The sequence below is a fragment of the Amia ocellicauda genome, chromosome 5, assembly GCF_036373705.1.
Source record: "Amia ocellicauda isolate fAmiCal2 chromosome 5, fAmiCal2.hap1, whole genome shotgun sequence".
NCBI lineage: Eukaryota > Metazoa > Chordata > Actinopteri > Amiiformes > Amiidae > Amia > Amia ocellicauda.
The window spans coordinates 13,084,346-13,111,669 of NC_089854.1; the positions used below are offsets into that span (position 1 = coordinate 13,084,346).

Below are 27,324 nucleotides of genomic sequence, written 5' to 3' on the forward strand. Positions count from 1 at the left end.
TTATGTCTATTTGAAAGAGGCGATGCAAACCAAGCCAGCGTTAGCCTAATATATAGCTGCACTGTGACATATATGCACATTTCCATTAAAATGGCAATCAGTCAAATGTACTCAAATTCATCAAATTTTCTTAAATTTTTAGCCCATATTTTCCAACCCAACTGTCAAACAGTGTCTCCAATAGCATATGAAATGGTTCAGAAAATAAATATGCACTCTCTCCTATTGCTGACCTTTTGATGCTATACAATATTTCACATTTTACATCAAAAGCTAGGAAACAAAAAAATATTAGACACTACTTACTTTTTGGAGAATGATTTTGCGGTAGGTTATTTCAGTCGAGTTCAGGTCCTCGGCAGAACAGGACCTGAAAGTAAAGAAGCAACATGAAAGGAAAACTAATTAAAAAGATGCTAAACCATTGGTTTAATTGCAATGTATTGTAAAACAAACACTGACGAATTCTTGATTCCACAGATCAGATTATGCTTGAATTTATCAATATTATTTTAAGCAAAATACTTTTAAATTAAGTGCTGGCGCCAGAGTCCTGCTATACAATTTCACAATACAATATAATGTACTAGGTGTTATATTTTAGGGAATTAATGCAGCTATACAAACTAGCAAGAAGAATCCTTCCATTTTTGGGTCATAGTTTCAACAAATATCAGAGCTACTTAACAACATACATCACTAATAATTACAAATGAATATACTACATTTAAAATAAATCAAAACATTTAAAACAAATAAGGCAGGGGGTAACAATGTGAATTGGCCAATGGCTTACCTAAAAGTATTTGCACATTGTTGCAGGCCCTGGGGTATTAAACACAAAACACAAAAAATAATTAAAACATTTGAAATAAAACCATAATTTTCCCAATCTAAAATGGCACAGCAGATGACAACCTCCTTCCGCCATCTTCCCGTTACCTGTCCGGGGGAGGAGCCACAGGTTGGGATAGCGTTTGAAAGGCGGGGCTTCGCACAGGTAGCCTTGCTTCTCACTCTCATATTTTAGGTGGATATTTAAGGCTATTGTAAAATCATCTATATTGGTTGTTCTCAGAAGACTAATATGAAGTCAGATCACCAAATAACTAGAGATGATCTTTAGTATGGGTTAGCTCAGATTTTAAGTATAGGCTAATGGCTGACAATTAAAATGAAATCATATTATTGAGCTTTTCTGCTAGGGTTAAAACATATTGGTACACTAAAAACCACATTCTGTATGTTTGTTTATTCTTCAAAGCAGTAGAACTACTACAACAGAGATAAATAAACCAAATAGCAAGCAAGAGAGAAAATAATCACATTTTATTTGGGAAATAACTTTGTGTTTCTTCAGCTTTTTAAAATTAACCAGGCTATTAGGCTATTTCTTAAACAGGAATAAACATGTCCAATTTATCTACATCAGGTAAACAGGTTTAGTTGCTAAAATTAAACAGATTCTGAATTGGTCCAAGTGTCAATGCAGTCTGGTATATTAAAGCTCAAATGTCTGCCTGCACTTTTGTATGTGTCTGCAACAAATGTTTATTAAAAAAAATGTTAAGAACTTGATTTGGAGTAAAGGACAATGGAATAACCTAAATTATTCACTGATCTAGAATGAAGGATTGTTTTTTTCTCTTTCATAATTATTGTTTAAACAATTGTGCTTTTTAACCTTTTACCATAAATCAACAAATACATAAACAAACCACACAACCACTTTCGGCTTTATTAAGGAAATCAATTTAATTCCAACCTGAAATTACAGCTAAAAAAAAAAAAAAAAGTTGAAATTCTCCATGAATAATCAAAGTTGTTCTGACAATAAACAGTTTTGTGGTTCCTTGGAAAATTCATTTAAAAAAAAAGTCAGCTGCCCTTATTACACTAGACTGTGCGAGGTAACCGAGCAAGTAGTAGTACGCTGAGATTTTAGTTCATTAATGTAACGGACTAAATACAAATAAATACATAAATAAATCTAATTATATAAAATCAAAGAGGTAACCGAACTGATTTCCAATTCCTCAAAATTTGTGAATGTTGTTAATGCTATAGAAGCATATTAGTGATACATTTAAGGCAAGGTCCAAAAAGAAAAGAAAATAGGTGGGATATTACATGCGGCGTAATGTAACATTCCCTGTTTCTAGTCTATGGCAGGAATACTTCGGCCCTCCGCTGCTGTGGTCCGAAAGTTTTTATTCTTGGTAGAAAAATAAAATGTTATCACCGCAAAGGTGCTCTGAGATCATAGCTTTGGACAATAATATATATACAATAATAGTAAAATAACAAGCACCCTTTTTGAAAACATTAAAGCAGATGTTTCAAGCCACACTTCTTGGATGGGCACTGTTCTGTAAAGAGGTGGGAACAAGTTTAAATTAATCACGTTAGGCAATTACTAAAACAACTGTTGTGAAAATCAATTCACCCTGTGAATCCTTCAGGATTGCATTAATTCGGGGTTATAATAACAACATACAGCACCTCTATGAGTGTCCCAGTGAGTTAAATCCTATCACAGTTCCTGTCCACACAGCCTCCTCTGATTATAAATGGCTGTTTTGGGTTAAAGCTAGGGACTTGTTGTCTAAAATAAGGTCAGTACGGACCACAAAATAAACTATTTGTGTTATTATTTAAATTATACTGTTATTTGTCAAGCGTCAAGGTACATACATTTATGGACGTGGTTTGCATTAATTGAAACTCTTAAAAGTAACGTGTTGCAATTCTATACAAAATATATTGTCATCACACCAGAAGCATTTTGTGTAGCTTTCTGCACAACTATAGTGAGCCATATTCATAAAACGGTTACTGTAGCACTAGGTTAACACCCGTTTTTCCTAAGCAAGAAAAACACAAACACAAAAAAGTGGAGAAGTGTCACCTACTGCTTTTATAAACTAATTAATTCCACAAAAGTTTGCAAGGTCAGACAGATATTGGATTCACCAGAATAAAGGTCTCTAATTGGTGGTACTCCAGTATTAGGTTTGGACATTTTGAGTAGTTTTTGTTTTCCACCACACACTTAACAATGGTCACACTCAACACCCTTATGAATACAGGCCCAAGTTGTACAAAAAAAATACTGTTTGGAATTCTTCCAAGAGCACCGGGATTTGTAGGTAACAGCTGGATTTGTGTACAGGCAGCAGTCAGACAATGGTTTAGGTGGACAAGAAGTGGAGATCGTTCAGGAAGAACTCTTTTGGTTTGTTTTTGTTTTTCATTGTTGTATTTCTTTTTCATTCACTGTAAAAAGAGGAAATTAACTGCCCTCCTCATGGGCTCATATCATGTTCCTGATATGCTTAATAAAACTAAGCTCCGGCTTGGCTAAAATCCAATCGCATACGAGGTGGGGGGAGAGTCCATTAAAACTCCTTGTCCATAACTAAGGCTCCCCGGTTAGAACTCAGACGTAGCGGAGAGAAGCTGGGAAGAGAAGTGTGGCAACTTCGACTTACAGCCGCAACCACAAATCCTCTGTCCTCTCTGCAACCTCTGTCATGCAGTCCACTTGTGGCCTTCCGGTGCTCGCGGTCACAGCGTGCCCAGGACAGACCACAGTTCTAGGTTGGCGCAGGGGGGTGGCCGTTCAGTTTGTCGTGCATGAGAGCCAGGGCCCCAGCGGTGAACTCGCGCAGCACCTGGACTGTTTCCCTCTGCATCTGCAACGAGTCCCGCACAAAGTCTTGCTGGGTCTCCACCATCTGCTGCATGGACTCGGACAGCAGCTCTAGCGAGCGTGACACCGTCTCCAGCAGCTCGTTGGTGGTGCGCTGCTCGCGGATGCTCAGCGTGGCATTGTGCACCATCTTCTCTCGCACGCTCAAGGAATTCCGAGAGGCCATCAGGGGGCTGGTGGGGGCCGTTGAGCCCCCTCCGCCCCTACGAAGCCCCCCACCCAGGAGGGAGTCCTCCTCAACCTGGGACAGAGGGGCGGCAGGCTGGAGACGGGCCGTGGTGGCAGCTGAGAGGAAATGGGCTCGGCGTTCCTCTTCCGACTCCAACGACTCCACGTCCTGGTCTGGGGAAATGAGATCAAGGCAGTGTTAAATCAAAAGCAAAATTACAACTTCCACCTTTGCCTTATGCATTGTATATATTCTTGATTTATCCAAGTGTGATGCTCTTTCAAGTGCCTCCAATAAGGAAATGTACATTTGGTGTACAAGTCCATACAGGAGCCTGTGATGCACAGCATAATAAAAAATAAAGCATTTTACCATCAACACCTGGTATTTCATATTGAAGCTCATAAGGTGATGATACAGAATCCTCCCCTGTATTGAACAGAAGAAAAAAACTACATAAGGAAAAATCATTAAAACATAGAATCGTGTTGCAAACTAGAAGTTCACAAGCTAAGTCAGTCCTCTCTCTCTACCTGAGCAAAACATTACTTGTACCACATCAACAATTCCTTAAATATTCTATGCTAATATCCAACAACTTGGCAGGAACCTAGTTTTTTACTGGAAAAATAAACTGTATTGAAGTATCTGTTGAACTTCTAGTTTTCAAACAGTGTTGGGGATTCTTTATACATATTGGGAAAATATAAATACTTCATTTGTTACACATTAAAAAACAAGAACTGGGTGAGACTCATGCGATATGGTAGGCAGTTTGACTTACCTGAACGGTAAACTGAAAAAAATGGTTTCCTTTATCTCTAATGCAGGTTGAATGGTCATTTTGGTTTTTGCTTTTAAATGTAAATAACAAATAAATGTGCCCTGAGGGAGTTTGGTGTCATATATTTAATCATTTTAAAATATTAGTCACTTAAAGCAGCACCTGGTCTCTGCCAAGCTCAACCTTGAATCTAATTAGAGAATGGAGGGAATGTCCCGAATAAAGTATTAAACACACACTCACGGGGAGCAATGCAGTATACAGGTGTAGGATCCCCCAGCTCCTGCTTGTGAGACACCGACATAGACATGGAGATTGGGAGAGCGTGGGAGGACAGAGGGAGGCTTGGGGCACAGCCCTCTAGCCTGCTGATGGGGGAGCAGGACACAGATGAAGAGGGCATCCCTGTCATGTCTTCGTCCTCCTCGTCCTCCACCTCTTCCTCCTCCTCGTCCTCCTCGTCCACGTCCACCACTCCTCTCCCAGGGCCCCGTCCGTCCTGCTGCCCGATCCGGTTGCCCAGGTCCGGGTAGGGGCCATCGTCAGGGTGGGGGGGCAGGTTACGGATGCTGGCGAGCTGCAGGATCTGGTGCACCACGCTCTCCACCGGCGTCAGGTCCCTGGAGAGCCGCGACCGCCCCCCCCCGCCCCTCCCCAGCCCCCCGGCCCGCATGGCTGCCACCTTCCGCTTTGTGTCACATTTGAGGTCCGACCACTTCTTGATGACTTCGATGATCTCACGGGGACACAGGCTGACTTCATTGATGCGGGCCGTGATTTCTGCCCACGTGCGCTTCTTCACCTCTGTCGACACGCCCCTATTGAACTTGCCTTCAAATGCAAAAACACACACACACACACGGTTTTAATTTTGGCCAGGGTCAATCAAAATAGCAGACGGAATGGGAAACAAGAATGGGCGTTAAGATGAGATACACACACTCTGAATGAGGGGACCACCAGCAACCTTCCACCCCCCTGCCATCTTGATATGACACCCCTGTAAAGAAGACTAGAGAACAGAAACATTTGGGTTGGAAATAAGTAACAGGAGGGAGACACAGGGAAGCAGAGAGGCACTTGCCTATGACAATGTTTCGGTTCTTGCGTACTTCCTCCAGCAGTATCTGAATTTCCCGGTAGGAGAAGCGGGATTTCCTCTTCTTGAAGCGCAGCATGCCCGTATGCTGAGCCTCCGCATTGTGGTTGAACGAAGACATATTACTTGTCTCGTTCTCTTTACCATTCGATCTTCAGTATCAAGTGGCTGCAATCCTCTCTCTCCCCGTCCTCCTTCCCTCCCCCCACAACCCCAACCTATGGGAAAACACAGATGAATAACAATTACATACAGACTGCAGTTTCTTGAGTCACATTAGTCAGTAGAAATTAGCCCAAACATGGACACCACCTCACCCATTATTAATTCCCACCTCATAACAGGCTGATATTGTTTGTAATGTCTAATGGGAAGATTCTGAATAAAAATGGACTACAATAACACTGAAAAAGCTTTTGGTAGATGAAGACAGGCTATTAGAATGAAACAGAATTAGATAACTCATGTTTTTTTGGGGGGAGCCGGGGTTTGTTTCGTTTCACTTATTATTATAGAATCAGTCTTTAATTGCTTTTTAATCTTTTCACCCCAAGTCTTAAAGAGTTTATCAATTACGAAAACCTACCAACACAGTTGTGCTACAGACCCACAGCAGTTCATCACTAACATGAACCATTAGCAGTCCAATTATATAGATAATGTATCTCCAGTTTTAAAGACTGCGAGGAAAGAATCTGGAAATACGTTACACAATTTCATTCGCAAAAATAAACAAATGCATAAACAATCAGACCACTAAAAACACCTCATAAACATAAAGATACAAAACTATATAATAGCACTTGAAAAATGTTGTCAACGCATTGGTCTGACAAGCTCTGATAACGATTTGATATGCCATGTTTTGTGGATTTCAGGTGGCGTGGCTAGTGGCAGTAAAATGTGCATCTCAGCATTAAGTTAGCACTGTTAGCAGTTTAGGGATCCTATACATTGTATGTACTTATTTATTTATTTTAAATCAAGTCATGTTACAACATGGTTAACCGAATTAAAATAACCCCCCCCCCCCTTCAAAAACGAATTATGGTACGGTCACTCAAGTTTGTCTGTTTGTTTGTCTACAGTGATCGGTCATTTTGACTACAGTACGCAGCATAGCTGTGGTATGAGAAGTTTTGCCTTTGAATTATTTCTAATTCAGACCTACGTTTTGTATAGCATGCCTAAGCGTTTTAAAAGTTTGCTAGAAAAATAGCTGTGTGTAAACCTAATCTAAGAATGTTTCTGTACTTGCTCCATACTGGAAACATTTATACCGGTCATCCAAGGTGTTACTTAATATAGTTATTTAAAACAAGTCATACAAACAGTTATTTAAATAAATAACTCGAAAGGATGCGACTACAGCTTCTGTAATAATATCGTGTATAAGTGAAAAGGGTTCTTAAATCCTATGAAAAGCCAGTATCAGGTACAATACAGCGAAATACATGTGATCATAACCTCGCCACGCGAATTAGGTTTCAGCTACAAATGTGGCGTTTGTCTTTAAATTAACCATTCGCGCAATGTGCTGCTGCTGTAGCTTATTCTGCTGCCAGTCGCATAATCGTCTTTGTTAAACAGTCGCGGCGGCTATTTGTTTTCCTGCACTGACGAGCGCCACCGCTGTCGGCCAGAGTGCGCGGCGGCGGCGGCTCGGCTGCGCACAGGCAGGCAAACAAAGAAAGAAGGGCTTCTTCAGCCCTGCAATCCCGCTCGTCTGGTTACTGATCATTCGCGGGTCCTTCTCAGAAAAAGAAAGAAACATCTCGTTGGCTAGGTTATCCCCCGTGTTAACCGGGCTGTTGTAGCGTACAGCATTTTGGGGTAGTTGGTTTTGTTTGTCTTGGCGCATCTGTTAACGCACACGCACACACACACAACACGCCTGCTAATAACTAACACGGCAGCAGTACAAGAACAGCCGGCTGCCGTGCATCGTACACAAATACTCAACCTTTAAATGATGTCGTGAATATCTCTTTCGAAAATGGCCAGTTTAACGTGGAGTGCTGTCCTTTCGCCTGTATAACAGGCTCCAATCCAGAAACTTCGTACAGGCAGTGTGCCTCTGCGTTGCGCAGGCTCAGCTAGTCGCTTGTTTGTCGTCCCCCCCAAACAGGACGGTAGCGCAGGGTTTACGAAGTTCTACCAGAATACGCCTTTGGCACTGTGCCCAGACGTCTATCTGACGTATAGTCTCCGCTTGCGTAAAACATAAGGAAATTCGGTAGTTTAACGCTTGAGCAGTCCATACACACAACAGCAGACTTCAAAGATTGCTTTCAATATTGAAAAAGATAAACATGCAACAATATACAAAAAACATCGAATGAAAAGATGTTCAAAAGATAATATAATCTTGTTACAGTTAAGAGTGTATTTGTGACTGAAATTATATATATATATATATATATATATATATATATATATATATATATATATATATATATAGTTACAAATATAGCAGTAAATCAGTCAATTTCTTACATGATTTACTTTGATTCGTTTGTTGATCGCATATGTTTTTACTTTCTGGAATATTTGAACTTGGTTAACGTTGACGAGCAGCGCAGTGACAACGTTTTCCTCCATTTGTGAACAGCACGTGAGCTATGAGTTGATTCATTTATATTTGGCGACACGTCCCCTCTGCTCCACCAGGGGCAGCATTTCATACTTTTGAAAAGCTAGAGCAGAATTTCGTTCTTTTTTTCTGAAAAGCAAATAAGCTTCATGTCGCCGCTCTACGAACCATCAAAGGTTCCAATGAACAATTGAACAGATTGTAAATAAACAAATATTCTACAGCAATGAAAGCAGTTTAATAATAATAATAATAATAATAATTAAAATCTAACATAAATAATGTTTCATTTTAAAACAGATTCTAATGAAATAATGTTAATAACAAAATGCAGTATTATCTTATTAGGAGACACACATATCTAGAATCCTGAAGACAAAGGTAACGTAAAAATTACATGACAATTTTACCCTAAAGTCTACCCCAAAAGACATATTATTTTAACTGTACCTTGCGTGGGGAAAGTGAAACACCTCACTGCAAATTACTACTAAACACACAAAAAGAACAAGGAAGACATAAGAGAAAGTTCACATTCGTTTACTAATGGATACGTTCACCTTTATGCAGGTGCACAGTTACAGCATGCATAGGTATAGGTACACAGATAAAATTAAGTAATTTCAACATTTTATCTATTTATTATTAACATTTTAAGGGATGAGGAGGAGGATTGATTGGCAATGGAGCATATATTCTGGGGGACAAAAACAAGCAGTTCTTTGTATCAACTTTGAATGCATCTTTTTACACCTTCTGACACTCAAACTACAGTCACAGTATATTACAATGATGGCATTACCTGGTTCTGGGTACATCTAGAATACAGGTCATTATCATTCTGCTGTATAATCTTGGTAGCAGTACACAACAAGCCACAGGAAACAAGAGAAACACTTTGGGAATATCTTGACAACCCCTTTAGTCACCAGTGTGTTAACAACAGCAGTCCAACCTGAGCATCCATCATATCAATACTGATTGTTTTATTGATTATTTGTGTGGTTGTATTTTGTTTAAAAATAGAACATACAATATACACTCACCTAAAGGATTATTAGGAGCACCATACTAATACTGTGTTTGACCCCCTTTCGCCTTCAGAACTGCCTTAATTCTACGTGGCATTGATTCAACAAGGTGCTGAAAGCATTCTTTAGAAATGTTGGCCCAAATTGATAGGATAGCATCTTGCAGTTGATGGAGATTTGTGGGATGCACATCCAGGGCACGAAGCTCCCGTTCCACCACATCCCAAAGATGCTCTATTGGGTTGAGATCTAGTGACTGTGGGGGCCAGTTTAGTACAGTGAACTCATTGTCACGTTCAAGAAACCAATTTGAAATGATTCCACCTTTGTGACATGGTGCATTATCCTGCTGGAAGTAGCCATCAGAGGATGGGTACATGGTGGTCATAAAGGGATGGACATGGTCAGAAACAATGCTCAGGTAGGCCGTGGCATTTCAACGATGCCCAATTGGCACCAAGGGGCCTAAAGTGTGCCAACAAAACATCCCCCACACCATTACACCACCACCACCACCAGCCTGCACAGTGGTAACAAGGCATGATGGATCCATGTTCTCATTCTGTTTACGCCAAATTCTGACTCTACCATCTGAATGTCTCAACAGAAATCGAGACTCATCAGACCAGGCAACATTTTTCCAGTCTTCAACTGTCCAATTTTGGTGAGCTTGTGCAAATTGTAGCCTCTTTTTCCTATTTGTAGTGGAGATGAGTGGTACCCGGTGGGGTCTTCTGCTGTTGTAGCCCATCCGCCTCAAGGTTGTACGTGTTGTGGCTTCACAAATGCTTTGCTGCATACCTCGGTTGTAACGAGTGGTTATTTCAGTCAAAGTTGCTCTTCTATCAGCTTGAATCAGTCGGCCCATTGTCCTCTGACCTCTAGCATCAACAAGGCATTTTCGCCCACAGGACTGCCGCATACTGGATGTTTTTCCCTTTTCACACCATTCTTTGTAAACCCTAGAAATGGTTGTGCGTGAAAATCCCAGTAACTGAGCAGATTGTGAAATACTCAGACCGGCCCGTCTGGCACCAACAACCATGCCACGCTCAAAATTGCTTAAATCACCTTTCTTTCCCATTCAGACATTCAGTTTGGAGTTCAGGAGATTGTCTTGACCAGGACCACACCCCTAAATGCATTGAAGCAACTGCCATGTGATTGGTTGGTTAGATAATTGCATTAATGAGAAATTGAACAGGTGTTCCTAATAATCCTTTAGGTGAGTGTATAAGCAGCAGAGTGAATTAAAAGACTTGAATGTATTGTTAACTGATGATCAGGACACCAAGAGAGGGTGCCATTACATTTCAGTGCCTTTTAAAGATTTTTGGCCAGATTGTGAGAATTAAGTCTAAACTGGCCAACAATTTTGGAAAAGCCCTGCTGTCTTAAAATATTTTGGGTGATGTAAAATAAAACGTGTTTTTTTTTTCTCTGCGTCGAGGGGGTTGTTTTAGTTTCCAATCCTGGTTTAAAAATATAATTCCTTGACATATTTAGAGCATGACATTTCCCTCTTTGCAACTCTTACAGTTACCACAGTCTTTAGACTAATAATAAAATACACACACACACACACATATCTATATATATATCTGGGGTGATTAATTGAATAACTATTGATTTGTGGTTTGTTCTGTACAAGGAAATAAACAAATGGCATCACACAACACAAACAAATCGTGTTGAAATAATGCCCTTGCCATGTGTTATATCTGAAAAAGGAAATTACCTGGATAAAACTGGGGGTGGGTTTATAGTAGTTTGAGGTTAAACATGCATTTTTTGGTCACCTGCATCCAGACATACAGACACCCAGCCTGAAATGTGCATGTCCGTGCTTTGGCTTGCAGGCTAAAATGGAAAAGTCCCATCTCTTTCTGGTATTCAACCCAAGACTATTTAATTCCTTGATCATTTTTTTGCTTGTTATATATTACATGGATGTCCTCTGTTTCACTGTTCTTTATTAAACCTTGAGATTTGATTTAAAATAAGAGTAATTAACCACTGTGGCCACTGGATGGCACTAAGTAAAGTCCAATTGGGATTAAAGGTGAGAAGGTAGAAATGTAAGCTTTGAAAATGTTAATAACGGGGTGATATGGGCTACCACACTTTAAGACAGGCTAGCTTACATCAAGAGGGAGAAAGCTTTTGATCAATACCTCACATATATCTTCCAAAATAAGTAAAAACACCACCCAGCTAATAAGGTTACCCCCTATACAGACACAAAAATATAAAAGTACTTTTGTTATTTTATTTTGTGTGTTGTTTTAATGTTAGGTGCTCAATATTACACATTACTACATATTACATATTACACTACAAAACCTCAGTATGAATTCAGTATTAGAGACTCTTGTCTTACCTTGCTCTTTGATAAAATATACAGTGTATTGAGACACCACCTATTCTGACCAATTGGAATTGCACTGGTGAAGATGCCGGGTGAAGTGATGGAGATATTCATTGATACCTCTGAATCACGCAACCCCTTGGGTTTGTATGTGTGTGTGTATATCTAATTGATGTGTTTGTAAGAACGAGACAGACTCGGCAGGGATGTGCGCCTTTTCCTCTCTTTGCTTATCCGGATATGAGCTTGTTTGCTCGCTGGTTGGCTTCTGTAATGCGGGAATTGTTAACGACAGCCTGTGGGAAAGAAAAAGCACAGGGTGATTATATTAATTCATACTGCTATTGTGATGGTTTACAATGAAAGGCAGAGACATATGCTGTTCAATGCAGTGGGATTATGATGTTTCTATACCAGGTTTATGGATAATGTGACCCGTTGAAAGTGCAACAACAATAAAGAACTAAAAAAAGAAAATACTCAAAGGATTTAAATCAGCAGGTGTCTCTGACATTCTGGCCTATAGGCACTTGTTTCAGTCAGCTCTACAGGGGTCTGTGTCATTCGATTTATAGTGGTTTGTGTGTGTTATTCAGGTCTATAGTGGTCTGTGTCATTCATGACTATGTGGACCTGTAGGTATTTGTATGATTCAACTCATCCTGCCCAGCCCTGCCATGCAAACCTTGTCCATGATCCGGTCTATCTGCGTGTTTTGCATGTCGATCTCGTTGCCCATGTCCAGCGCCATGCTGCGGAGGTTGCCCAGGATGCTGCCCACCTGCTGTAAGTTCTCCTCCATCTCATCCTCACGGGCATCATTGGTTACCCTGCACACAGTGGCGAAGACGAGGAGAAGACAAGTATGATGAGGAAGAGGGGATGGAGAAAACCACTTAATAAAGAAGGAGGCCCACCCTGGTCCCAGTAGGATGCAATACACTAGATGACATAGAACTGTATGTCAGGGATCTCTAGTCCTGATCCTGTTCAGTCCAGGAGGTTTTATAGATCATGCTTGCATCATCAGTTTATATTGAATTCTGATTCTAACTTGAACACCCCTTCAGAACCTCCAGGACCAGAGTGACTAATGTACGTCTCCCCCAAATCATTTCAAATTGGTGACCAATACAATTATCAGGATGGGGGCTCTCTGGTGACTGGGTTGGTGACAACTTTTTCCAGATCATTAAGTTTTTAACAACCTGCTAAACTGGTCAAAATGAAATTGCTCACAATGAAGGAGTGGTCCATAAGTAAGGCCCATTGTTTTGCATAACTGTATTTCAGTCATGTACAACGCAAGGCCCTACCTATTAGGGATCATGCCTCCCCAAGAACAGGTTTCATATACTTTTAAGATAAACAACGTCGTATTTTGATCATCACTTTAGGAGCCTTGTATAGGACAGGAACTCAATGTATGAGAGATTGAAATAGTCAGACCAGGCTGGTTGTTTTTCTAACCCTCACCCTCACCTGCGGATATGTCCACCACTCATGGTCATCCTCTCCCTTTCATCCATCACTCGTGAGGAGGGCTGACTGGACACCACTCCGTCCTGGTTGTTGCCCCACACCTTCTTGTACGCACCAGTGGTTTCTATATTCTTCAGCCTAACATCCGAGAGAGAGATAGAGACAGTGAAGCTCAGAACCTGTCAGTCCTTACATGCGAGTCTTTTCTATTTGTATTCCTATGGGATGGGCTTATGGTGGGAAAACCTTGTACAATTCATGGGGGTTAGGTTCTATTTATGCCCTAAAATATAATAAATTAAAATAGAAAATAAATATATATGTGTTTATTTTAATGCTTCTGGTCTAAAGATCAATTCCCAGAAATTACACAATTTGTTTTCTTTCCTCCAGGAGTTAGAAAAAGCAATCATAATCATGAGTAGCTGGTCATTCCAAAACTGGTAAAAGTCTCTCTAATGAGAAAGAGCAATTGGACTGATTTTAGTCTAATTGCATCATTTTATACTTGATGAGCATTTGAATTGCAACTCAAAGTAATCTGACCTTTAAGCGAACTGCCAAATTGGTTTCATGTTTTCATTTTCTTGTATCTTTACTGAGCATGTTGACTAGTCTCTTCAGATGTGCTTTCCCCCTATTTGTAGAGAACACAGCAGCCCTTAAAACCTGAAACCAACCTTTTCAGCAGACAAAGAAGACAGAAGCTGAAACGTTTTACCACTGCATGGTTGCTTTCAACCAAGCCATAACAAATGTCCAGCAGTATTTTCCAGCAAGAGCTACTTCATATTTGCAAATCTGTAAGCATAAGGAAGTACTTTCCTGGAAGAAAAAAATAAACCTACCAACCAATTTATTATAAATCATATCAGATTTCACAGAAATGCTTGGTGTTAAAAGTCTTGGAATGATAGGAGGTAAAAATTAACCAATCAACCAACTCTTCTGAAAATCTAGAATTTTTTTATTTGGGCAGGTCCAGATTTCCATGTCCATCTATGAATCCTGTAGGATGATTTCTGTAGATTGTTCACATGGAGAAGCACTGGACAAGTGTTCATTAACTGTGTTTGTGGTCTGGAATTAAAATCTAGGTGTCATCCTGTATTAGCTGGCTTCAATCCCCCATCAGCAAGCAATTGGGCTACGCAGGCAGGCAGGCAGGCAGGCAATGCACACAGACATGCGCAGTGGGTTTGACACCCCAACACCTACTTCTCACAGGAACACAGACCACAGCATTTGCCCAAATCAGTGAGGTTTTTCTCAGCTTCCTTCATGTTCTGATTGATCTGATCCAAACCTTCTTCAATGCGTTCCAGTTGTTCTGGACAAGGAGGGATGGAGGGTGGAGGGCAAAGGGGAGTGGGGAGGAGGGGGGGAGATACACAATAGAGGTCTCTGACTGAAGCATGAGCACGGACACAAGCATAAAGCGCTCCAAATAATAAAGCATAAAATAAAAAAAATAAAAAATGAACTTGTATATACTGCTGTGCAGACACAATGGAGTGCGATTGTGCGATTAGGAGTCCTTTATGATTTGTAAGCAAATCCATAGAAAATGCAGGGTTTGGGACACATCAGCGATGGTTTATACAGTTTCATATATAAACTATTAGTTTTAATGAAATAGTTTGGATTTAAATCATTGCAATTTTTTAGGGGGGAGTGGTCGGCCAGGAAACAGACATTAGACTGAATATTTTTTAAGGTTTCATGCAAACCTATTATTTTAGCTTGGTTACTTGCTCTATGACATAGTTGATACTTTCAGGAAGAATGGAGAACGTGCTGTTAGCCTCCAAAATGACTAGCACACATCTATTCATCTTTCATAATTGCCCATCCACAGTGTATATTTTGGGAAAATTATTCAATTAGATTAAACCATTTGGGGATCCAGACAAATAAAGTAATCTTCAGGATTCAGAAACGTGAATTAGCTGAAAAGATTGATGCTTCCTATTCAAATATGGATCTGGACCAGCCTTGACAGATTTTATTATAACAATTATAACTTATTGCAGCAGCAGGCAAATTATGAAGATGTAAGTATGATTCTAATTGGTTTTCCAGCTATTTGGGATTGTTGATCAACCTGAATGGCAACAGGCATTGTCTGCTTGTCTGAAGCGCTGCATATTTACGATACCTTTGGGAAATAGGTTTAACTGCCTATGGTCTTCAATGCTTATGCAATCGACCTGCACTACTGTTGGATAATTCTGATAATTCTGCATTGGTCTCAATGGGAGACAACCTATCCCATTAGTATCAGTGTTTTTCTATGTTTCTATGCAGCATGTCACTGTATGATAAGGTATGTTGGCAAGAGTAGGGATTACTGCGTAGGGATTTAACAGCCCCAAAACATATACATCCGCATATGTAAATGTATGTAAGTTTAGCAGCAATGAAGTGATATGTGACCTTCTATTATTATCTGTTAAAAGATTGCTCCCACCTATTGCTATTACCACCAGGGATGAGAAATTGATTCAGATTCAGATGAATGATGTTTTAAGGGTCTTGACTTTGCCTTTCTTCTTCTCAGTTTGGGTTTTAGATTTTTATTGGTAGCCACACCGTACTGAAACGGCTTTTAGGATTGAGCTAATTAACATTTAACCAGGACTCCTAATTACATAATGGCCTGCCTCCCCCACCCTTCCCATAAGTTCCACAGAAAAGCGACGATCCTATGGGGGCAGACAGAGAGACAGAGAGAGAGAGAGATAGAGAGAGAGACATAGAGAGAGATGACTGCCCACTGTTTGTCTGTTTGTCTGTCTGTCTGATTGGCTGGCCCGGGTGACAGGAAGTGCCCACTGGCTTGGCGTTTGTGGAGCCATGTGCGGCCAGGTGTACCTACTTGGCACACGGACAGACACACAGACCGCAGCATTTGGCCATGTCAGTGAGGTTTTTCTCTGCTTCCTTCATGTCTTGGTTGATCTGATCCATGCCTTCCTCAATGCGATCCAGTTGTTCTGCCGCAGAAGGTGGCAGTCAGAAACAAAACACGACAAAAGAAAACAGAAACGTGTGCATTTGCGGTTATGATAGACCTGGTGCTTTTTTTCTGGTGAAGACACTGTTGCTGTTGTTTTTTAAATTATTTACTTCAAGACGCTCACTGCACCGAAAAAAAATCAGAACCAATTGTTCCAGTATTTGATTTGTCTATGTCAGTCTTTATATTAATCGCTTAATTAGTCTGTAAATACACCAAACCTTTTCTCCTAATCACCTGCAGCAAGATAAGATAAAGACGTATTGCACTCAGTATCCAGTCCATTTCTTCACAATTGAAAAAAATAATTTGTAAAATTACTGTAAAATGTAATGTTATGCTTCCAGGCTCTGAGATGCAATTACACATTAAGAAACATTGTTTTTTCATAGTCATGTCTCTCAATGTGGTGATGCAACATCCCTGTTGTAAATCAGATTTTTAACTTTTTAAAAAGTTTTAAGAATGGTACTGAAGAAGAAGAAGAAGAAGAAGAAGAAGAAGAAGAAGAAGAAGAAGAGATGTGTAATTCACTATAGAGCCCCAGAAGGGTGGATTATAATCCATTATGACACTTTACTGAAACATTTAGAAACCACTACAGTTTTCATACATGTGAACTTAATTCACTCAGAATATGCTAAGCCCCCAAGCAATTGTTTCTGGACTGGCCACTACTTATTAGTGCAGAGAGTTCAAATGCAGTGCTAATGCCACTGAGCCAGTGGTCATTTATATTACCCCTTGAAAGAAGGAAGTAAAACAAATCTCTACCTCCTTGTTCATCCAGCATGACCAAAGTTCGAATGCCAGCATCCTTGCTCTAGTGAAAAAAAATGGTTTACATGAAAACAGCTGAATATACATCCTTTTTGTAAGTTAAGCTAATGAAACCATGGACATTTAGACCACTCGAGTGGATAACCAATTAAATTATTTCATTAAGACCTATTCTCATTTAAAACTGGTGAAGCAAAAACACAGGAAAAACATTCCCCTGCAAAAATGAAATTAAAAACTTACAGCACTGGAGTAAACAACAGAAAAAAGAAACATGGGCACCCAATAAGGCCATATAATTTAGATTACCTGTTGCAGCCCCTGAATGACCCAGTGACTAGTATTATTGAAAAGACTTTCGCCTGGTCTGCCTGTTGATATATGGAGAGGGTTGTGATTTGTGGCTGTATTTCCACCCGGCTGAGTACAATGAGGACAAAAGCCTAGAAGCGGTGGAGTGTACAGCTGGCCTTCAGACAAAAGGAGACGCTGTCTGTTGATTCATCTTGGCTCCATTGTGCCGAGAAGGCACACGTAGCCCCAGGTGAGATGAAGTGCCATTGTGCTGTGCAGCAATATAAAGCCCTCAACAGTGTGAGCGTCAGTTCATTGCGAGTGTGAAGGAGTAGGACCAACCCAGCCCATCACCCCTGCTGAGGGAACAGCCTATTTTATCAGCATGTATTACCGCACAGGTGGTTGGTTTGTGTGTACGCCCACTAGTAATCTAAAGTGTGAAAACTGCTATAGAAGGGAAAGACCTCCCCCTCCCCCATTATTTCAGATTGAATTAAAGAGCTAGAGATATCTGTATATATCTATATATAGTTATATTTGGTATAAATGGGCAAGATTGTTGGTTGGGTTGTTTGTTTGTTTGTTTGTTTGCAAGGCTGGGTTCAATTCCAGTTTTTCAATTGCAATTCTGTTTATAATTCCTTTTTCAATTAATTTCCAATTCCAGGAGAGGCTATTAGGTCAATGGCAAAAACAAATGGAACTGGAATTTGGAGTTTGGAATTTGGAATGGGTGTGAAAATAAAAAAGAAAATTGGAAATGAAAATGTGGAATTGACCCCCAACCACATTTGTTTGTTTCCAGAGACTTAATATACTATTCAAATTCTATTTCAGTGTGCTCGTGTGTGCTGGAACGCTTCAATATGCTTCACGAAGCCATGTCCCCAGTAAGAGAACCCTTATTCTTTCCCAGTGATGAAGCTGTCACTTGCCCTACAGAATTTCAAGGGGGGTGAAAAAAGAAAAGAGAGGGTAAAGGACAGAGAGACTTCTTAGGAAGCTCTTAGTGCCTACAGGGTCTCTTACCTCTTCAACCAGTAGCTGCATGCGGCGAGTGCTTTCAAGAGACTGCAAAGAAACAAAAGAGACCACTGTCACATGAAATGAGAAACTAGAGAATTTAGCAGATCCAAAATTAACAACAACAACAACAACAACAACAACAACAACAACAACAACAACAACATCAGGACTTAGGTAGAATGGGTGCCTGGCACCTAATAGTTAATATCAATCGAATCCATAACATAGGAACCATGAAGTCTACTACTATTGCTACTGAGCGGCCTGCTCAGTTAAATGCCTAAACCCAAGTGAAACATGAGTCATATGGCCAGGCACGTGTACAGGTAAGGCTCAACCTGTGCAGAGCGCATGCCCTTTTTCCATAAGACTTCCAAAGTGCCCTTTTTCTCGAGCACCTGCCCCCCCAGACCGCACCTCGGCCGCTCCCCCCCCTGGACCGCACTTAACACCGGGTGAACACAGGGTGCACTTTTCCCATGCCCATGCCCCCCACAATGTCTGTGCACGCCACTGCATATGGCCTAGATTCAACTGGTCTCCAAATCCTAATATTATGCCCTGGGCTAGCAAGTTCTTCCCAGAAGGCAATGCGCAATTGGTCAGGCACCACCAGGGCAGGGAGAGCAGAAGTGGGCTGGGAAATCCTCAGAGTTCCACAGTTTAGTGCCTCCATGTGGCCTGCAGGTGTGACTGCAGGCTCAGACTGTTCGTTGTTGCTGTATAAAAATCTCTGATTGGTGAAATAACTGGGGCTGTACATAATCTGGGATTGCACAGCAAATAACAGGGGGTGGCTTTGATAACTTGCTTTTCCAAAGAACTCGTTTGTTGTCTCATACCTAGTGCTAGTGTAGACTAAGATAACTAAGATTGGGCGAAAAAGGGAAAGAATACTCGGAGACTCCCATTAAAAAAAAAAGTTTTGATCTAATAGCACTGACCCATTCTAAAAATATAAACAAAATATAATTCAGTCAATAATGGATTTCAGTCAGGTGTTTGTGAGACTTCAACCGTCTGAGGTTGAAATGCATCCTTGTCTTCTTTTATTTTGTAGAGGACCCGTGTGACTCTAATGTAATTTAAAACCACAATTTGTACAAATCCAGAGTTGTGCCCATTGGGTTTATGGCGGCAGCTGAATGTCATTAGAGACAGAGATGAACTGCAGTAACCCTAAAGAGAAGGAAAAACAGGAGGGAATTGGGAGTGAGATGATGTCACCCAGCTAAATGTCTGCTACAGTAACTGTCTGCTTGATGCATGACCATTTTCTGATATCCGCTGACAGAACTGCAGAACCTCCCATTTATAAACTTTTATACATTTTTACATTCATAAAACATTTACAATCAGCAACCCAACCTCAAAGGAGCCCTCTATGGACCCAAAAAAAAAAAAGTTTTATAACTGATGTCCAGATGAAGTGCTTCTTTCATTCTTTATCTCTGCTCCCCTAGCTGACATTCAGTTGGCTGAGGTAATGTGCATGAGAGGGTAGGGGGAAGTCAACCTGCAATACGTGAAATAGCAGGAGTAGTATGGGCAGTAGTTGTTTCTCCTATTTAAATATGTTTTGTTTGATTTAAAAAAACTCGATTTTAACAAGTGACCTCTTTAAGTGATAGTGATTAATTGGTTCCAATCATTTAGAAATTGGTGACTAACTCCAAGCCCAGAGCTAAGGTCAACATCATAATTAAAACAAATGTACTGGATAAATAAATCATCTCTTTCGAGGAACTGGAGTTATTGTTATTACTATAATTGTATTACTTCTTAACATTATAAGTATTCATTCATTGCTTTCTTTTTGGTGACTTACCAGGGTTACAGTAAGAGCACTCAATGCAATATTTATGCAGGAAAACAAACACTCTAAACCAGGCATAGCCACATGAAAGTGGAGCAGTTTGTCTCACCTTTAATTAGAGATACCTGGAGCTTATCGCAAACACGTGAGAAATGTGTGTAACAGGTACAACAGCCAGGTACTGGGGAGTAGTGAAAGCCATGCTGAAGGAGACACAGAGTGACTAAATGCACTTCTCAACCCTGAGGGCTCCAGCTTTGTACTGTGGGGCTTTCATTGAAATTCATGAAGGGCCTACATCAACACACTGAAGGGAGAAAGGTAAAGAGCACAACAGAAAGCAGCTTCAAAGAGAAACAGAATTTTCCCTAGACATTAGAGTTCACAGACAAGTGAATTTCTTATTATTACTTTTATGAAGTGTATATTTGCCATAGTTATTCTCCTCTTATTAATTGTGGATTTGGTGTCTTAGTATATTTTAGAACTGGTTAAGCTTTAATTGCATTTTTAATAACTGTGAAATGCATAAAAAAGGTTTTCCATGTTTATGCCTTCACTTAGGTTAAGGCCTTAGAAGTGTGTGGTGAGGTTGGGGGTTACACAGTTAAACTTTCTAAAACTGGCCCCACTTTGAGGACAGACTGGCACTTACCTCGTCTGTGATTTGATTGGCTCGTCTCTGCAGCTCCTCCATCTCAGTCTGCATCACTGTGTCTGCAGCCATCTTGCCCTGAGATAGACAAGACAGACAGACAGAAAGAGAGAAAAGGGGAGAGGAGATATGGTCACATCACAAGAGCAAAGAAACAACAATCTCAAATATATTTGGCCTTAGCCAGTGTTATTGTTGCAATAAATACATCACAAATCCCAGTCAGTCTGTGGAATCGGTAAAGAATAGTGTTTTCCAAAGGAAAGAATAGGGATTGATTGCCTAAAGTCAGACACTAAAAACAAGAGTTTTAATAACCTCTAAAGAGGCTACTTCTATCCATTCAGTTTTATATCCATGGAGTAACGCTAAACGCTAAACAAAAGGCAGGTGAGTTTTTATATGCGATGATGTACACACTGTCTGTTTCTTGTCCAACCAGCCCTGCAAGAAACACCAGAAAAAGCTGTGTGTCCATAGCCCAGTTCTCTGCCTAACCAGGGTGCTGGAAGCCCTCCTTGTGCATTTTAAACAGTGCCCTGACATTTCTCTGATTGCAAAAATAGATAAATAAAAAAAGAGAGAGATATGACCAATTATAATCCCCACTAATGAGAGATAATTAGAGCCTAGTCCTGTGTATAAAAAAAGGCCCCTGTATTATCCACACTTCCCACTCACCAACACGATGAAGGCTGTGGGAAGCTCAAGAGCTTCAGCTGGGGAGGATGAGTTCAATAAAAGAAAAAAGGAAAGAAAGGAAAAATATAATAATAAGATACTTAGAATTTCAAACAAACAGACCACAACTGCAAATTGGGTGGAGAGCCCAACTGTGAAATTGAAGCGTTCTCATTTACACCTGAAAGCCTTTCTGTTTCTGTGTGCTTGCACCTTCCAGCTGAGGTGTAGCCACTATCATGGCCCAGCAGAGAGAAGCACAACCTGAAGGAAATGGATGTTTGTAATTCCTATGGGAGGAAGTTTTGATTTGATACTTTGTACCTAATTGGGGTAATCCTGGGATCCTATCTAGATTCCAAATCTAATGATAAAGAAGTGCTTCACATATGCATAGTATTATTATTATTGTACATTGTATTGTTTCCTCATTGTAGTACCAGTATCAGGAAGTCTTGCCCAAGTATAAAGAAAGCAAATACATGCATATATACACACACACACACACTCCCTTTTGTCAAAAGTATCAGGCAGTGACACTGCATTGTACCACAGTGAGCTTATAATTACGCCCTAATTAATACTTCACCCAGGCTACATGCTGATTCTGTGCTGGGAAACAGAGAGAGAGAGAGAGAGAGAGAGAGAGAGAGAGAGAGAGAGAGAGAGAGAGAGAGTCTTCAGATAGAGTCTATTAACACCATTTGCAGTTTCTATACAAACAAAATGGACACATTTATTTCCTTCATCAGACTAGTTCTGCCTTCCCAGTTCTTCACCCTATATGATTGTAATATGATTGCAGCTACACAGAATCACTTCTTGATATAACTCAGTGCAGTTCTCTCATTCTTACAGCAATACTTCATTACCCATGGCAAAAATATTGGCCATCTCATGCCATGTGAACTAGCCACCTAGTCTACATCTGGGGATGTGTCTGCTCCATTTTGTGCCAAGTGTTTTGTTAGAATTGTGTTCCTGGCCTTCCAACTGCAGTGGTTTTGATGTTTATAATGCAATCCACCGCACACAGACAGCAAATTGTGCACCAATTAAAAGCAGTCTCAACAGGCAAAAAATCAACAGGACCCTGTGCTATCTCTTTCCCTCTCTTTCTTGTTCATTCTGGAGAGACATTATGAAATGACAGGAAATTGCAGCATGAGTAAATACGTGTTTTAATGAAAGGACAACAAAGTTTGAGGATGCAGTTTGTTCTGCGTCGAGTGACTGCTTTCAAACCTCAGGCTGTGCTTGGACAAAAGCTTGTAAAACATGTTGGGTTGCTCCAAACCCCTCGCCCCCAGATAAGAAACAGTATGTTTTTTGGAGAGCAGCAGGAAAAGCCTGGTTTGTGGCTTGTGAAAGTTCAGACCAGAGATACAAAAATGGAGGACAGGTGGCTGTATTAATACTTTCAGAAAACATGGTGCATTCTTAAAACCTTGTTTATATGCTTTAGAAAAAATATAAATCCTAGAGTCTATCTTGAAAAATCCAAGTTACATATGTATCCAGGTACATCCTGAATGAAATATTGGGAGCAACTGAACAAAATTATTACATTTCCTTTGACCACTGCATCATTCAGAAATAATAAGAATAATAAATCAAGTATTTTAAAAGAAAGGAGACACAGCCTTGTCTGTATTTTAGAAAGGAGATGTGAAATTAGTTTATCCCTTCATTTTGATTGTTTTCTTTTTCATACAACATAATTTAGTTTCATAATGACAGACATGCGCAAATACCATGCAGCTGTCTTGGCCCCTGCAAAACAAAACAAAATCCATGAGGTTATTTGCTTATAATATGCCAACAGCCTGAATAACCTGTCTTCAGGGTAATCATTGTTATTATCATTATTTCTGTTGAAGAATGAATGAAAGAAAGGTTTTCAAACACGATACACACACTGAATCACAGCTTGGTAGCAGAGGAAATTGGCACCTTAGAGATTTGCCGGTTTTGATGATTTTCAATGCCCGATTAGACAGAGTGAAAGGTATGCAATTATCTTTTACAAGAGCACATCAGTCTGCGAAGTGTGAAGTGCATTTTCTTTCCAACTATTCACCAAACATTTCAAGCTATTTTAGGAACATCTAAAAGATCACAGGATGTAATGAAGGGTACAATTTTTCATTGTAAGTGGACTGGACAACAAATAGCATGGACAAAAAAAGTTTCCATGAGCATTTTCATATTACTTTTAGGTATTCCCCACCCCGATTCAAATTTGCTGTACTGAGGTTCAGAAAGGTGAAATGAGCGTTTACAGAGGCATCTCAGACAGATTAGAAGAATATCTACATTGGGAGAGAGAAAGAGACAGTTGTATCAGGGGGACAGGGTTAAAATATGCCTCTCTGCTCACCCAGTGTGACATAATATTTGAAAGAGGTTAGGCAATGAGACAGTCTTCCATGACACTTCTGCCCAGTGGACATTGATCTGCCCAGTGGATTAATGTTATAATCGTTTACTTCTTAGTAGCTGCTCTTACCAAGGGCAATTTACAGATATAAGTAGAGATCCAGAATCAGGTACCAAGTGATACATAATCATATTACTGAAGGTTTATTATTATTATTTAACAATGCTGCGCAGTCAGTTAATAAACCATCTGCCTCACGTCACAAAGCCAATAGCCTGTGGTGATCTCAGTGTGTCTCTATATTAATACCCAGCAGCGTGGTGAGACCCAGAGTATCAGCCTTTTGCAGGAACCTTGCAGGATTACTTGGCTGGAGATGCTTAGAACAGGACAGAGGAGGGTGCCCCCAGGAGCTGAAAGGGGATGTCAACACATCATGGTGCCTTTCGGCATTGCTGGAAAAGGTTATTACAATTTTCCAATAAATACCTGCAACAGCAACTGCTGTGGTATAATGCTGGCTATGTAAGTATGTCGGCGGGCTCAATTACATCAACATTTTGACCCAGCCACAAATAGCAAACTACAAACTGCACTAGTGGTAATAATAAGTATAGGTTTGTAGTTTTCTATTAGTGGGTAGGTCATAGTTGTGATTTAATCCCAACCCTGTATGTGTGTAGATGCACTGGCAGTTACAATAACATGGACACTTGTACAAGCTTCATCAATTACCACCAAGAATGGACATTCTGATTAATGTGAAAATGTATACACCAATGGTTCTCAGCCCTGATCTTGCAGACCGAAGGAAACCTCTGTCACTGCAGGGTTTTTATCCAGCTGGTCAATGGGTTTGCTTGATCATGGAGACCTTAAGAAATGTACATGTATGTAAGGTCTCTATGATCAAGCAAACCCATTGGTCAGCATAAGGAAAGCCAATGGAAGTGCTTCATTTGATGATTTAATTTAAGGTAGTTTAGGGAAGGATTTGAATAAGTAAAAGTGACTTTAGCTAGAGCAAAACATGCAAGGCACAGGGGTCCTGCAGGACCTGGCATAGGAATCACTTATATACTCATTCTCAATAGGAAATGCAACTGAAGATTTGTTTGCCAACCCCATATTCACATTTATGTGACTGTGCCACCTAGCTTTAGATACATGTCACCATCTGTTGCCCTTGCAATTCTAATCATTTTCCAGAAGCATTGTTTTGTTGGTGGGGCTAAAGGGGATGAGGAAGACTCATGCACTGTGTGAAAAACTTCTTCTAAAGTCATTTTTACCTGTATTTGTTGTGTGTGTAAGGTCATACCAGAGACTAATGTTATTTTTTTAGTAGTAGTATTTATATTTGGGGGGAATTTTCCAGTTTGTTAAACTGTTTGTTTATGAAATTATTATACTAAGCCCCATCCCAGAGAGTTAAAATTCCCTAGTCATTCCCCAGCCATCAGCTCACAATGTGATTCCTGCCATTTTGACAGTGAGCAGATCAGCGCCCTTAATAAAGGCTTGATCAGGAATATAACTAGATTGTTATGGCAGGCTTTCACCATGTCACATGTATTTTGAAAGGGAACATTGCTCCAGTATACTTCTAAGATACCTCTCCTATGTTTATTGAACATTTATTTGTTCAAATAAATGTTTTGTTGTGTAATAAGATGCAAATACTTATATCTGTGTAGACTTCAACGTTACACCTTCAAATAGTGCCTTATGCGTCAAAATTATGACCCAAGACCCAACTAGCTATAGAAAGGCACTCCATTCAGCATCTGCAAAACACCCAGGAAAAGATCAATATCTTCTTCCATTTTACCATAAAGGACTGCATTTTTGTCAATTACATAACTTGCACAAAACATATCGGCAATCCAGTCAGTACCATGTTTAAAAGGGGAATAGAACATATGAATACTAGACATCTGTCGCTGAGATGAATAATGCATGCGATGAATAAGTCCATGATGCACTACTAACATTGAAAAGTCATCGGCCATTATGCACATACTTATCAGTCAAATCATATTAACAGTCCATTGGTGGCGTGTTATAAACAGGTGTTTCCTTCCTTCACAAGTGTTTCACAACTGGACCAGGGCACAACGAATCGGAAGGACTTTTAATTTTATGTACACATTATTATTATTATTATTATTATTATTATTATTATTATTACTACTACTACTTCAACTTTTTAATGTGATACAAGGTGGAAGCTTTTCCTACTATTAAAGATTAAAGTGTTTTTGTTTGTTCAGTATTGATTTATTCAAGGATGCAATTTTTAAAGGCATTCTGCTTATACCTGTAGCTAGTGCTAAAAAGACGATATTGAAATTGTATCCATACACCAAAGACCGCAGTTTAAAGTGAGAGCTATTTTAGATAACTGGAATTATCGACGATTTGATTATTGGCGACTTGTGTTTAAACAACAACAACATTGTATAGTTTACTCAGTGTTGGTCAAGTTTGTACTTGTTCTTTCTTCCTCTACTTAAAAACACAACACACATGACTACTGATGAATCAAAAAAGTCTATACTACTACTACTACTACTACTACTACTACTACTACTAATAATAATAATAATAATAATAATAATAATAATAATAATAATCTTGATTATTATTGTAAAAATGTGAAATTATACATAAACATTACGGCATCTACTTAGCAAGTGTTAATAGCGATGGTTTACAGATTGTTTTCTATTTCTGGGGAATGTAATTTGATAGTCAGTGACGACTCATATTGACAAACGTTATTGCATGGGGCGTGTGTGCAATTGTATTTATCAGTGCAGGCAATTTCACCGGTGAACACATACAAAGTAAATGTGTGTTTTTTGTTTTAGGTTTAGATTCACAAAATACAATAATAAAACAATAGCAATCATCACCATCATAATAATATAAAGCCAACTGAACAGTAGATTGTAATAATACAAAACAAATGAAATTCTTACTTTATTTACTATTATTATTACTTTTCTCAATCTCACCATTCCCATTATTTAGGACATTAAACAAACAACAAACAAGTTTTGCGCTATACAATTGCATAATTGAAAGAAGGGGAAAAAGTTAGAAAATAAGACACCGTTATTTGAACAGATGTGTTCATATTTCAATCATACGAATCACTTACCTGCCCTGCTGTATATAGGTTATTTTCCAGGCGCCCTGCGCTCAGATGCAACACCTGTATTTGCTCACTGATTTCTTTTCAGCTTCATCTCCGGTGCGCCGTCTGCAGGTACATTAAACACGCCCGCTGCTCTGCCATTGGAGCCCGGCTGCGGACTGACAGCGCGCAATAGGCCGGCGGCGCAGCCAGCCTGGCACTGGGGTCCTGCCCACAAACTGGGGTGCCAGTTGCTCCGGCAACTACTCCTTCCGCACGTCACCAGCCGT

The 27,324-nt window shown here is 39.9% G+C and overlaps 2 protein-coding genes across 3 annotated transcripts; both read right to left on the reverse strand.

Annotated features, from left to right (window-relative positions):
* Positions 1–1,718: 1,718 nt before the first annotated feature.
* On the reverse strand, positions 1,719–7,887 carry LOC136749511 (t-SNARE domain-containing protein 1). The gene is made up of 5 exons (XM_066703895.1): positions 7,728–7,887; positions 5,750–5,982; positions 4,909–5,496; positions 4,254–4,310; positions 1,719–4,054 (listed from the first exon to the last, which is right to left on the reverse strand). The coding sequence occupies exons 2-5, from the start codon at positions 5,883–5,885 to the stop codon at positions 3,597–3,599; spliced, it is 1,239 nt and encodes a 412-aa protein (XP_066559992.1). The 5' UTR covers positions 5,886–5,982; positions 7,728–7,887; the 3' UTR covers positions 1,719–3,596.
* Positions 7,888–10,539: 2,652 nt separating this feature from the next.
* Positions 10,540–27,239, reverse strand: LOC136749512 (synaptosomal-associated protein 25). 2 transcript variants are annotated; one of them, XM_066703897.1, is made up of 9 exons: positions 27,059–27,239; positions 21,513–21,550; positions 20,832–20,909; positions 18,364–18,405; positions 17,032–17,080; positions 16,117–16,234; positions 13,239–13,376; positions 12,442–12,586; positions 10,540–12,052 (listed from the first exon to the last, which is right to left on the reverse strand). In XM_066703897.1, exons 3-9 carry the CDS (start codon positions 20,901–20,903, stop codon positions 11,987–11,989), a joined length of 630 nt encoding a protein of 209 aa, XP_066559994.1. In that variant the 5' UTR covers positions 20,904–20,909; positions 21,513–21,550; positions 27,059–27,239; the 3' UTR covers positions 10,540–11,986. The 2 variants fall into 2 exon arrangements, with proteins under 2 accessions (XP_066559994.1, XP_066559993.1); XM_066703896.1 differs by lacking the exon at positions 21,513–21,550.
* Positions 27,240–27,324: the final 85 nt, after the last annotated feature.

Bases quoted from the DNA above. Each gene is read 5' to 3' on its own strand.
- LOC136749512 (XM_066703896.1), bottom strand. From the start codon at position 20,903: ATGGCTGCAGACACAGTGATGCAGACTGAGATGGAGGAGCTGCAGAGA. The intron at 17,081-18,363 runs GTAAGAGACCCT...TTTTTTCACTAG, and splicing joins TGCAGCTACTGGTTGAAGAG to AGCAAGGATGCTGGCATTCG. The intron at 13,377-16,116 runs GTAGGTACACCT...CTCGGATGTTAG, and splicing joins TGTGTCTGTCCGTGTGCCAA to GCTGAAGAATATAGAAACCA.
- LOC136749511 (XM_066703895.1), bottom strand. From the start codon at position 5,885: ATGTCTTCGTTCAACCACAATGCGGAGGCTCAGCATACGGGCATGCTG. The intron at 5,497-5,749 runs GCAAGTGCCTCT...TTGCATTTGAAG, and splicing joins GAACCGAAACATTGTCATAG to GCAAGTTCAATAGGGGCGTG. The intron at 4,311-4,908 runs GTGAGTGTGTGT...TGTTCAATACAG, and splicing joins TGTATACTGCATTGCTCCCC to GGGAGGATTCTGTATCATCA.